This window comes from Eptesicus fuscus, chromosome 10 (genome assembly GCF_027574615.1).
Source record: "Eptesicus fuscus isolate TK198812 chromosome 10, DD_ASM_mEF_20220401, whole genome shotgun sequence".
NCBI classification, from domain to species: domain Eukaryota; kingdom Metazoa; phylum Chordata; class Mammalia; order Chiroptera; family Vespertilionidae; genus Eptesicus; species Eptesicus fuscus.
In genome coordinates, this window is record NC_072482.1 from 51,713,573 (window position 1) to 51,725,961 (window position 12,389).

The 12,389-nt window shown below is 37.7% G+C and overlaps 1 protein-coding gene across 7 annotated transcripts in view; it reads left to right on the forward strand.

The window, feature by feature from the left end:
- Positions 1 to 9,685, forward strand: part of KLHL32 (kelch like family member 32) — a 137,919-nt gene extending 128,234 nt beyond the window's left edge. For all 7 annotated transcript variants that reach the window (XM_054722052.1, XM_054722057.1, XM_054722056.1 and 4 more), the window contains one exon: positions 9,524 to 9,685. In XM_054722052.1, coding sequence (XP_054578027.1) covers positions 9,524 to 9,685 — 162 coding nt within the window. The remainder of the gene's footprint in view (positions 1 to 9,523) is intronic.
- The last annotated feature ends 2,704 nt before the right edge of the window (positions 9,686 to 12,389 follow it).

Here is a 12,389-nt window from a genome sequence, read left to right on the forward strand (position 1 = left end):
CCACCTATCCCTGGCAATCACCACACTCTTGTCCATGTCCATGAGTTTTTCCTTTTTTGCTCAATCCCTCCACCATCCACCACCCCAACCTCCACCCCTGACAGCTTTCAGCCTGCTATGCATGAGTCTGTCTATATTTTACTTATTAGTTCATTTTGTTCATTAAATTCCATTGCTTTTAGTATAATAATTCTTCCAATACATGAGCACAGAATATTTTTTCCATTTACTTGTAACTTCATTTTCTTTCATAAATGTCTTACAGTTTTCAGTACATAGATCTTTTCATCCCTTTGGTTAAATTCCTCGGTACTTTATTGTTTTTTATACACTTGTAAATGGGATTTTCTTAATTTCTCTGATAGTTTGGTGTTAGTGTATAGAAATGCAACAGATCTTTGTACATTGATTTTGTATCCTACAGGTTTACTGAATTGATTTATTAACTCTATAACAGTATTTTCGTGGAGCCTTAGGGTTTTGATTATATAATATCATGTCATCTGCAAACAGGAAGTTTTATTTCTTTTAGCTTTATACCACTGAGTATGATGTTAGCTGTGGGCATATCATATATGGCATTTATTATGTTGAAGTCTGTACCCAGTTTGTTTGTTTTTTCTTTTTGAGGGGGTGCTTGTAAAATGAATTTTATTTTATTTATTTATTTAAAATATATTTTATTGATTTTAGAGAGAAAGGGAGAGATAGAATCATCAATGATAAGAATCACTGATTGGCTGCCTTTTGCACACCCCATACTGGGGATCAAGCCCACAACCTGGGCATGTGCCCTTGACCAGAATCGAACCTGGAACTCTTCAGTCCTCAGGCTGATGCTCCGGCTAGGGCTGAATTTTATTATTATTTTTAATTTATCTTTATTGTTGAAAGTATTATAGATGTTCCCCCCTTTTTTTCTCCTATTGACCCCCTTTACTCCTCACCTACTCCCTAGGCCTACTGCACTACTGTCTACGTCCATGGGTTATGCCTATCTATCTAAATATATATAAAAGCCTAAGTGACCGTTGCAACCGAAACAACCGAACGGACAACCGAACAGGGTGCGTGGGGCGACCAGGCTGGCAGGGGCGTTAGTGAGGGATGATCAAACGACTGAACAGCAGGCTGTGTGGGGCGACCAGGCTGGCAGGGGGGCAGTTGGGGGCGACAAAACGACTGAACAGCAGACTGTGTGGGGCGACCAGGCTGGCAGGAGGGTTAGTGAGGGACGGCCAAACGACTGAACAGCAGGCTGTGTGGGGCAACCAGGCTGGCGGGGGGGGGGCAGTTGGGGGCGACCAAACGACTGAACAGCAGACTGTGTGGGGCGACCAGGCTGGCAGGAGGGTTAGTGAGGGACGACCAAACGACTGAACAGCAGACTGTGTGGGGCAACCAGGCTGGCAGGGGCGTTAGTGAGGGATGACCAAACGACTGAACAGCAGGCTGTGTGGGGCGACCAGGCTGGCAGGGGGGGCAGTTGGGGGCGACCAGGCCAGCAGAGGGGTTAGTGAGAAGCGACCAGGCTGGCAGGGGGGGGCAGTTGGGGGTGACCAGGCCAGCAGGGGGAGCAGTTAGGGGTAATCAGGCAGGTGAGCAGTTAGGAGCCAGTGGTCCCAGACTGTGAGAGGGATGTCTGAGGGGTCCTGGATTGGAGAAGGTGCAGGCTGGGCTGAGGGGACCCCCTCTCCCCCGTGCACAAATTTTGTGCAACGGGCCTCTAGTATGCATAAAAGTTCTTTGGTTAATCTCTCTCCTGTCCCCTCACCTCTGAGAATTTTTATCATGAATGGATGTTGAATTCGCCAAATACTTGTGCTACATCAATTGAGTGAGCATATGATTTTTATCTGCCATTTTGTTAACATGGTGTATTACATTGGTTGATTTACAAATGTTGAACCATCCATTTAATAAATCCCACTTTATCATAGTGTATGATCTTTCATTTATTATTATTTTTAACCCTCACCCAAGGACATATTTAGAGACCTAAAGAAAGATTGATATGAGAAAGCTACATCGACTGGTTGCCTTCCGTAGGCACCCCAAGTGATAGATCCTACAACCCAGGTATGTGCCCTGACTGGGAATTGAACCGGCAGTCTTTTGGTGCACAGGATGATGCTCCAACCAACTGAACCGCTCTGGCCAGGCTAGTGTAAATGTGGTGTTGAATTTGTTGTACTATTTTGTTGAATTTTTACATCTCTAGTCATCAGAGACATTGGCTTATCATTTTCATTTTTTGTAGTGCCCTTGCCTGGTTTTGGTATCAGAGTAATGGTGGCCTTGTGAAGTGAGTTTGGAAGTTTGTCCTACTCTTAAATTTTTAACAGAGTTTGAGAAGGATTGGTATTAATTCTTTAAATATTTGATAGAATTCACCAGTGAATCCATCTGATCCTGGACTCTTCTTTCTGGGAGGCTTCTGATTACCAATTCAATCTCCTTATTAGTAATTGGTCTTGTTTCTTCAGTCTTGTTAGTGTTTCCAGGAATGTATCCATTTCTTCTAGGTTGTCAAATTTGTTAGTGTAGAAGTTGTAATTTCTCCTCCTTCATTTCTAATTTATTTGATATTCTTTCTTTTTCCTTGGTAAGTCTAGTTACAGGTTTGTCTATTTGGTGTATCTTTCAAAAAAAAAAGCAGCTCTTAATTTCATTAACACTTTCTGTTATCTCTTTTGTCTGTTTCATTTATTTCCACTCTCTGTTATTTCCTACCTTCCTCTTTGAGCTTGTTTTGTTGTTCTTTTTCTATTTCCTTGAACTATAAATTTAGGATTTTTTATTTGAGCTTCTTTTTTCTTAGGCATTTATTGGTATGACCTGCCCTCTTAGAACTTATTTTACTGCACTTAACAAGTTTTGATATGTTGTATTTCCATTTTCATTAGTCTCAAGATATATTTTGAGTTCTCTCTTTTAAAAAAAAACAACATATTTTTATTGATTGCATAGAGGATGGGAGAGGGAGAGATAGAAACATCAATGATGAGACAGAATTATTTATTGGCTATGGCCTGCATGACCCGCACTAGGGATTGAGCCCGCAACCTGGGCATGTGCCCTGACTGGAAATTGAACCATGACCTCCTAGTTCACAGGTTAACACTCAACCACTGAGCCAATCCAGCAGAGCTCAAGTTCTCTTTTGATTTCTTCTTTGTCCCTTTAGTTTTTAAGTAGCATATTGCTTGATCTCTTCATATTTGTAATTTCCCCCATTTTCTTCTTGTAATTGATTTCTAGTTTCATACCACTATGATATAAAAAGATGCTTAATACTATTGCAGTCTTCTAAAATTCATTAAGACTTGTTTTGTGGCCTAACATATATATGATCTATCCTGGAGAAGTTCCAGAATATATTCTTCTAAGCATAAATGAAATATGAACAAAAACATATCAGGTACTAGTGTTAAAAACACTTTAACATATTTTTAAAAATTAAATGTTGTGTAAACTATGATCTCTACAATGCAGTTAAATTAGAACTTAAAAAGTTAAATAGCCTGGCTGGTAAATAAAAAAAATTAAAAAAGAGGTAAATAAACTCCTAAATATTTGGATATAAGACATTAAGGAGTCACTTAAAGGAGTCATAGTGGAAGTTTAAAAAAAATACCCAAAACTGAGGGATAGTGAAAAATAATAGCAAAGCTTGTGGGATAGATATAATACATTAGAAAATAAACCAAAGAATAAACTCAAGGTAGGAGTTAATATAAATGAGAGGAAAGCAATAAACTATTAAACAGCAATACAATAGAAAAATACCAAAGCCACAAGTTAGTCCTTTGAAAATATTAAAGTCTTTAAAGAAGTCTTTAGTTAATTGAAGGCTGCTTTGTACTGGAGCTTGCTTATATCTTTTGGATAAAAATAAGCAAACTGCTTTCCCACAAGGAGTGCTTCTAGTCTATCATCCAAACATGTATTTGTCAGTCTTTACTAAGTTTTGGATTCCTTTTTACTTTTTACTTCTCAGAATTTAAAACTTTGAACTGGGCAACAGGCAGTGCTCTGTTAATGACTTTTGGCTCTTCCTAAACAAATCTGTTGTCCTCAAAAGATGAAGTACTTTGGTATGTTTTAAACCACTAAAGATATTCTAGAGTTGCCTCAGAATTAAGGTGGTTTTACTAGAATAAGAGGTGATTCATAAATACTTTGATCAATACCTGTATTAGAATACATTTAACCACTTGAGATCAGATATTCTAATGTATTTGCTTTTTAAAAAGTCAGCATTCTGGTTAGTTCTATGTTACATTAGCCATTTTGACATACAAAATGATTCATTTTGCAAATGCTATGTTTATTCTCTCGGCTGGCACACTGATCCTACAAAGCACAGGTAAATTTGATAAAAGCCTTTGCGAGTCTTTCCTGTTTATATATAATAAGTGTTCATATAAGTATTCAGATCGTCACTTAGAGATATTTGGAATGGAAGTCTTCATGGATAACAGATTTATCATATATCATTTTTGTTATTGGCAACTGGTTACAGATGATATAATCACTCATTCTAAACTATGGTTGCATAATCTCAAATACTTATTTTATGGGTGACTATGGAACTGCTTATTTTGGTTCACTAATAGTAATGTATTGATGGTTGGCAAGACTAGCTACATATTCAGAAGCAAACTTCTTTACTACTTGCTGGAAGAATATCCAACAGACAAGCAAGATAATGGAAGACAGGAATAGTGTTTATGAGAAAATGTTTACTAGACATTAGAAATTAGTAAGTACAAATCAGCAGGTTGAAAAGTACAGGAAAATGGTGGAGAAAATAGTCTAAATCTAAAAAACATCAACACTTAAATTTTTCATAGATCATAAATCTACATAATCCTTTTCTAAGGGCATGCATGGTTGACTAAGATTAATGAAGTTCACACTTAAATAGTTCACATTGGTCTGTTAACATCCACAACTGAAGTCTTTCTTTTTTCTATTGAAAATATCAGTCAATAAATTGCCCATTAGATTTAAAAAACTTTTTTAGAACTGTCGCATTAGATTGCCCATTCTGTACTCTAATTAAAGCTTAACTGTCATCTGTAGGCTTCAGCCACACAGGGATGAAGCATGTCAGATGTTGAGAAAGCCTATTATTTTATTTCCTTCTACTACTTGACTTAGCATAGGAGGACAACTCAAACAAGAGAAAAGCTTGCTCTCCAATGCATACTTGCTTCAAGACTGAGATTTGGACTTGTTAGTAATGAAGACTCATGGCAAATATTAAAAAGACTCCTTTGGAAAATGAGGTGCTCTTGTTTATGCAGTGGGAGTATATGCAAACACCTGGCACAAAGGTTGACTCTGATCTGGTGCGCCATGGATGATGAGCAGCACAAAAGGGAGCAGCTGCATAAGTGTACACAAGATTAGTCTGTGTTTCCAGATCACCTCCACTGCTCTTCACTTTTTTTTTTTTTTTTGGCTACAGGGTATGTTGTCAAGCTGGTACCTCCTCCTCTCCAATGCCTTCTTTCTGGCAGTTTACAGGAGAGTACTTTGGAGAAAAACTGCCAACACTTCCTTTTCCCTTCTCACAGATTAAAAAAAAAATTGTATTTGCTTAACATATACAGTCTCTGTTGTTCCATGGAACCAGAAAAAAATGCTTTCTGGATGATGACCTCGACTATTATATTGCCTTTTAAAAATTTATTCAGATGAAGGGATGTCATGAATGGCACAAAATTCTTGCTCTTGGGTTGCAACTTTGAGTTCAATTATTGGCGCTACCACTTACTAGTTGTCTGCCTTTTAGAACTCATTGAACTTTCTCTTTAACTCAACTTTCTTCTCTGTTAATTGAAGACAATAATTAACTTTATATAGTTGAGGTAAATATAGAAAGATCCCTACTTTCTATATTCAATGACTACTAATCAGAATCCCATTTGAGATTTTCCTTTTTCATAGAGTGGGGAACACTTCTCAAATTCTCTAGGAAAGTAAACAAACATGTAAGTATAACCAAGAAAAAATTTTGAGTGAATGGGGGAAACTTGCCTTACCCAGTCAAAATAACTGTAAACGTAGTACTGCAGGAAGACACATAAGTCAACAAAAGATAAAAAACTTAAGTTTGCATGTAGCGTATAAGAGATATTTTAAATTAGCAGTATCTGGGTAAATTGTTTAGTAAATGGGGTGAGATACCTAGTGTCCACTTGGGGGAAAGTAGCTATAAGTGTAATCTTTATGCCTTAGTGATTTTCTCCTTTATGAGCTTGGAGCACCAAATCTCAAGAGCCCTTTATTATAGTTAAAGACTTCAGAATTATTTACTGAGGCAATAGTTGGGAGGCATGAGAGTGGACAAGATCATTAAAGAAGAGAAACAACAGGTCTGTGGTTGAAATATTGGATCACTCCTACATTTAGCAAGCAGGCGGAGGAAAAGGGACCAGAGGTGGAAAGCTATTAACAGGACAATGTCAGTGATAAACTTACTAATTTCTTTAAAAGTATGTAATCCAAGGGAGAAAAGGTTTTACTTAATTTTTATTTTAAAAAAATTATTTAAGTATAGTTGGCATGCAATATTATTTTAGTTTCAGGCATACAACACAATGATTTCACATGGGATTTCTTTCAAACATTTTATTTCTGGTTGTCTTTTCTTTTCCGCTTAAAGGAGATCCTTTAGCATTTCTTGTAGTAAGGCAGATTTGGTGGTTTTATGAATTCATTTACTTTTTTTTCCTGTCTGGGACACTCTTTACCTCTCCTTCAATTCTGAATGATCTTTCCAGGAGAGTATTCTAGGTTGTAGATTCCTTCCTTTCAGCACATTAAAAATGTCCTGCCACTCCCTCTGGGCTGTAGAGTTGTTGCTGATAAATCAGCTAACCTTTTGGGGTTTTCTTTTATATGACTAGTTGTTTCCCTCCTTCAAGTCTCTATCTTGAAGTTTTGCCATTTTAATTACAATATGTATTGGTTAATCTTGTTCGACACTCTGTGATTCCTGGACCTGGATGTCTTTCCTTACCCAGATTAGAAAAGTTTTCAGGTATTATTTTTTAAAATACATTTTCTGTCCCTGCTGTTTTCCTTATGGGATTCCCATTATGTGAATGTTCATGTGCTTGATGTCCCAGAAGTCCCTTAAATGATTCTTTAAAAAATTTTTTTTCCTTTTTGCTATTTTAACTGGGTGATTTCCACTAATCTGTCTTCTGCGTCATTAATCTGTTCTTCTGTATTATCTAATATGCTGTGGGTTCCTCCTAGTGTATTTTTTCATTTCAGTTATTGTATTATTTAGCTCTGATTGACTTTTTTGTTATACTTGGTAAATCTTTGTTGAAGTTCTTCCAGAGTTCCTCTCTTCTACTCTCATGTTTGGTGAACATCCTTATGACTTTTTCTTTGAATTCTTTATCAGGCAAATTTCTCATCTCCACTTCATTAGGGTGTTTTGTTTTTACTTTGGGGGGTGGGGTGGTTTCCATTCTTTCATTTGGGACATATTCTTTGTTTTCTCATTGTGCTTGAATTTCTGTATTTATTTATATAAACTAGAGGCCCAGTGCACAAAAATTTGTGCATGGGGGTGGGGGGTGGAGGGGATTGTCCCTCAGCCCAGCCTGCACCTTCTCCAATCTGGGACATCCCTCTCACAACCTGGGACTGCTGGCTCACCACTCGCCTGCCTGCCTGCCTGATTGCCCCCAACCACTCTGCCTGCCAGCCTGATAGCCCCCTAACTGCTCCCCTGCCAGCCTGATTGACGCCCAACTGCCCTCCCCTGCTGGCTCGAACGCCTCCAACTGCCCTCCCCTGCTGGCCTGATTGCCCCCAACTGCCTTCCCCTGCAGGGCTGAGGGGACTGGGGGACTGAGGCTGGATGAGGCAGGGCTGAGGGGACTGGGGGACTGAGGCTGGATGAGGCAGGGCTGAGGGGACTGGGGGACTGAGGCTGGATGAGGCAGGGCTGAGGGGACTGAGGCTGGATGAGGCGGGGCTGAGGGGACTGGGGGACTCCAGCTGGATGAGGCGGGCCTGGGGTGACTAAGGCAGGGCTGAGGGGACTAGGCACCACCATCTTATGGCTTTGGGTGCTGCCATCTTGTGAGGGTGTGGGGGTCAATTAGCATATTCCCTCTTTATTGGCTGTGGGTGCTGCCATCTTGTGAGGGTGTGGGGGTCAATTAGCATATTCCCTTTATTAGATAGGATTAGATGAAACCGCTCTCTCCAAATCTCAAAAAAAAATGGTCTTATATAGAAGCAATCTGTGTGTTGACTGGGTGTGCCAGGTAGTTTGTGGAGGCACATTGGAGCTTAGGGTAGGTGCCTGGGGTACTGGCTGGCGTGGGTTCTGAGAGAGACAGCCCAGTGTGCATGAGCAACAGTGGGCTCTGGGAGTGGTGACCCAGTGCACATGTGAGTGTTGGCAACCTGTTAATCCTGCTGGTTGAGAACCGCTAGCAGGGTCGCCTAAGACCATCAGAAAACACAGATATTTACATTTCGATTCATAACAGTAGCAAAATTACAGTTATGAAGTAGCAACAAAAATAATTTTATGGTTGGGGGTCACCACAACATGAGGAATTGTATTAAAGGGTCGCGGCATTAAAAAAGTTGAGAACCACTGGGTTAGAGGGTGTTCAAATACAGATTTAGGTGTTTGAGGCTGGAAGGAGCTTAATGGATTTGACAAATGAGATAACCAACTTTCCTAACGAATATTCCTAGTAGTAAGATTGTCAGATTTGGTGAAATGTCAGCAGGCACAGACTCACAAAGAGACTCTCTTCCATATAAGAAGAGATAGAACTCTAGGTTGAAAAGGAAATGACTGGAGAAAATTTCCAGAATCAATGGAATTGATTATGAATTTGCTAAGCTGTCCTGTATATTGTGTGGTAGACAGAGCTAGATGTCACCAATTTTGAGAACAATGCTGGAAGGTCAATGTTGTTTTCCCCATTTTACAACTGAGCATTTGTAACCTAACATATGACAACACCTACTAACTAGTTTGAACATGTTATTTAAGCAGTCTAAGGATAATGCTACCTACCACATCATTCCTCTGAAGATTAAATTATTGTAAGTATATGTATGTACACACACAAGTATATAAACACTTAGCAGGAACTTAATACATATATTTGGTAGCCTATTTAACAAAAGGCTAATATGCAAAGTGTCCCCTCGGGAGTTCGACCGACCAGGAGTTCAACTGCTATGACGTACTCTGACCACCATGGGGTGGCATGGAACTAAGGAAGACCCCAGCCGGCAGCTGGGGAAGGAAGGCTCCAATTGGCCCTGATCACTGGCCAGGCCTAGGGACCCTACCCATGCACGAATTTCATGCACCAGGCCTCTAGTTATAAGGAAAATAGCAATCGCTAAGGTATGGTCATGAAGGTGTAACTGAACTTAACTGCAGGCTTCCTTTTATGTGTACACAGCTTTATTTTGAGCAGTCATGTCTGACATGCAGGCTTCTTCTCTTCCTTTATAGGTACTGGATGTAAGTAGAGAAGGCAAGGAAGAAGTATTCTATGGGCCTACACTCCCTTTTGCTTCCAATGGAATAGCAGCATGCTTCCTTCCAGCTCCATATTTCACATGCCCTAATCTTCAAACTCTTCAAGTGCCTCATCACAGGATTGGCACCATCTGAAAAGCCAATGCTCTGTTAACCATCACATCAGGAGGAAAAAAAGCCTGACTTTTGGGTACTGGGCATGAAAAGACTGAGTGCTCAATGCTTCCCTGTCTTGTTTTATAGGTCTTATATTCAGATAAACATTAGCAAAAAAAAAACAAAAAAAAAATTTTCTAAAATACATAACTGAAAATTCCTGTCACCCTTTTCAGTGTGTGTAATGTACAATACAATAGCATATGTATGAATGACTTTTATTGTGGTATAGCTTAGTGCCAACTTAATGGTCCATTACTGTTCTATGGGTCTTTAGAGCATTTTTTTCTACACTTTTTCTAACCAGAGCTGTCTAGGACAATGTGACGGCACTAGTAAGTCAACTTATTTACAAGTACTGCCGTCACTGATCTCTAAAAAACTTCAATACTCAATCCCTTTGCTACTTAAACCTGGGTTTATAATTTTTCTTTAAAAATTTAACATTGTACAACCCTATTCAGTGGAGACCCAACATTATGACATCACGAATTTTTAAATGCCATAATGCATTTAAGTTAATATATAAAAAATAGAAGTACAATGGAACAGCAATTGGAATATCCAGAGTTTTCACCTTATTACTCTGTGAGCTTGGGCTTAACTTTACAGAGCTTCAGTTTTCCCACTATTTAAGAAGGATAATTAGTGATTTCCATATCAATTTAGAAGTATGGTGTGAGGATTAGGCAAATGCACTGAAGTACTTCACCCAAGGAAAAAAATGTTACTCAAATTCCAAGGTATTTTTTGTCTTAAGAATGTTGTACCTGAACAGGGAGATTATTTTTGAATTTTAGAAATTACTATGTAGAACTTCAAACACATGCTATAGAATAAATGATTCTAAAAGCAGGTGAAAGAGATAATGCTAATTAGAAAACAGGGACTTTACCAAACCCAAAGAATCCTAAACTTGCACAAATTCTTGCCTCAAATAATAACTCTCTCAAACATCTCATTTAAATTCATTTATTGAAAAATGACATTTTATACTCCAAAAAATTAGATGTACTAATTTTGGTATCATAAAGTGCTTTGACATAAATCTGAACCTAGAATCAGTAATTCTAACAAAAGTTCTTTCACTTTGTTAAAGGTTATGTCAATCTTGAGTGCTTGTGGGATTCTTTCCTACGACCAATGCACATTTTATTACTACCACTTTTAATAATGCATAAGGATATTTTTAGGCTAGGATTTTGGATCTGCTTTGTCCATAACCAAAAATAAAACAACTTAATAATCAATTTGAACAAAGTCAACAACAAAAAAAGTGTGTCTTCCCCTTTTCCTAATCTAAGTCACCTCTATTAAAAGACTTCACTGACATTTTCCCTAGACATAGTTTTAATCATTCAGCAATCCTGAATTTATAGGAAATTCTAATTATAATCATGTAAACACTTTAAAGATTTTTATCCTAAATACAGAATTCACTAATCTTATACATTATAAGATACCTAAAATATATATCTTCTGGCTATCCAGATTTAAGGGTGGGAGGGGAGAGAGATTAGGAGCAAGAAAACAAAGTAAATTTTAAAGAACAGAGATTTAGTTTAGAGAAACAAAAAAACCTTGAGAGTATTTGTACAGTTCTGAAAGTGACACTGATAAATTTATATTTAGAAGGATGATAGATAATCTCTTTAAAAGGTGTAAACCATCTAAACTAAATTTTAAAAATGCCTTACCAGGTCAGGAAAATGGACAGCATTTCAGAAATGCTTTCAACAAGGAGCTATGCAAGAAATATTTCAGATTCAATAATTCATTCACTTGACATACAGATTTTCCCTGTAGCAGTTTTACCTTGTAAAACCATTAGTCTATTTGTAAACCCAGACCCTATATCCAACAAGTGAAGGGGAAATGGTCTAAAAATAAGTTTGCTTAATGGTAACTGAAGACAGCCTGAGAGTACTCTTGATTTTCTTCAGTGTGGATTTCTAACTATTCATTTTAAACAAATCAGTATATATTGTCAAACTCTTCCATGGTGAACATAGTATTCAAAGAATTGAACTCATAATTTTTAAAAGTTTTACATAATTTTCAAAAACTTTATAAACCCTTTATAAGTATAGCCCAAGAACAGAAAACAAACTACTACATCTCTCCCCTAAAAACGAAAAAGAACTCAGAGATCACTTATAATTAGATCCTTTCCCTCAAATCATCAATAGTAAGAGCTAATAAAGGAAAAAAAAAACTATGTTTGGTCAGGTAACCAAATTCCATTGAAACTATTCAAACATATTTTTCCTTTTAAGTTTACTATTCTATAGCAATTCATCTTCTAGTTTCACTCTTCAAAATTAAAGACCATATTGTTTTTATATTCAAATTATCAATTTGAATTTCCATAGATCATGAAACTTCCAACTATTTAAGCATCATTTTAGTATTTTACTTTTAAAAAGAAGCACTACTACATAGATATTGGCAGTGTTCTTAGTGTGGGAGGAAAAGCCAGCAAAGATATGAATCTCTAAAATGTAAAATGCAATAAAATTCCTTGGGTCCTTAATAACATAATGCCAGTTAGGTTATGATTAGGATACTTTTTACACTTTTTCTCTTCATGCTTTCTTCGTTAAACTAGATGAATATTGTATTCCCTTCAGACACTGCAATAGCCGGAAAACTAGTGTTTTACTAAAGAGTATGAAAGCAATAG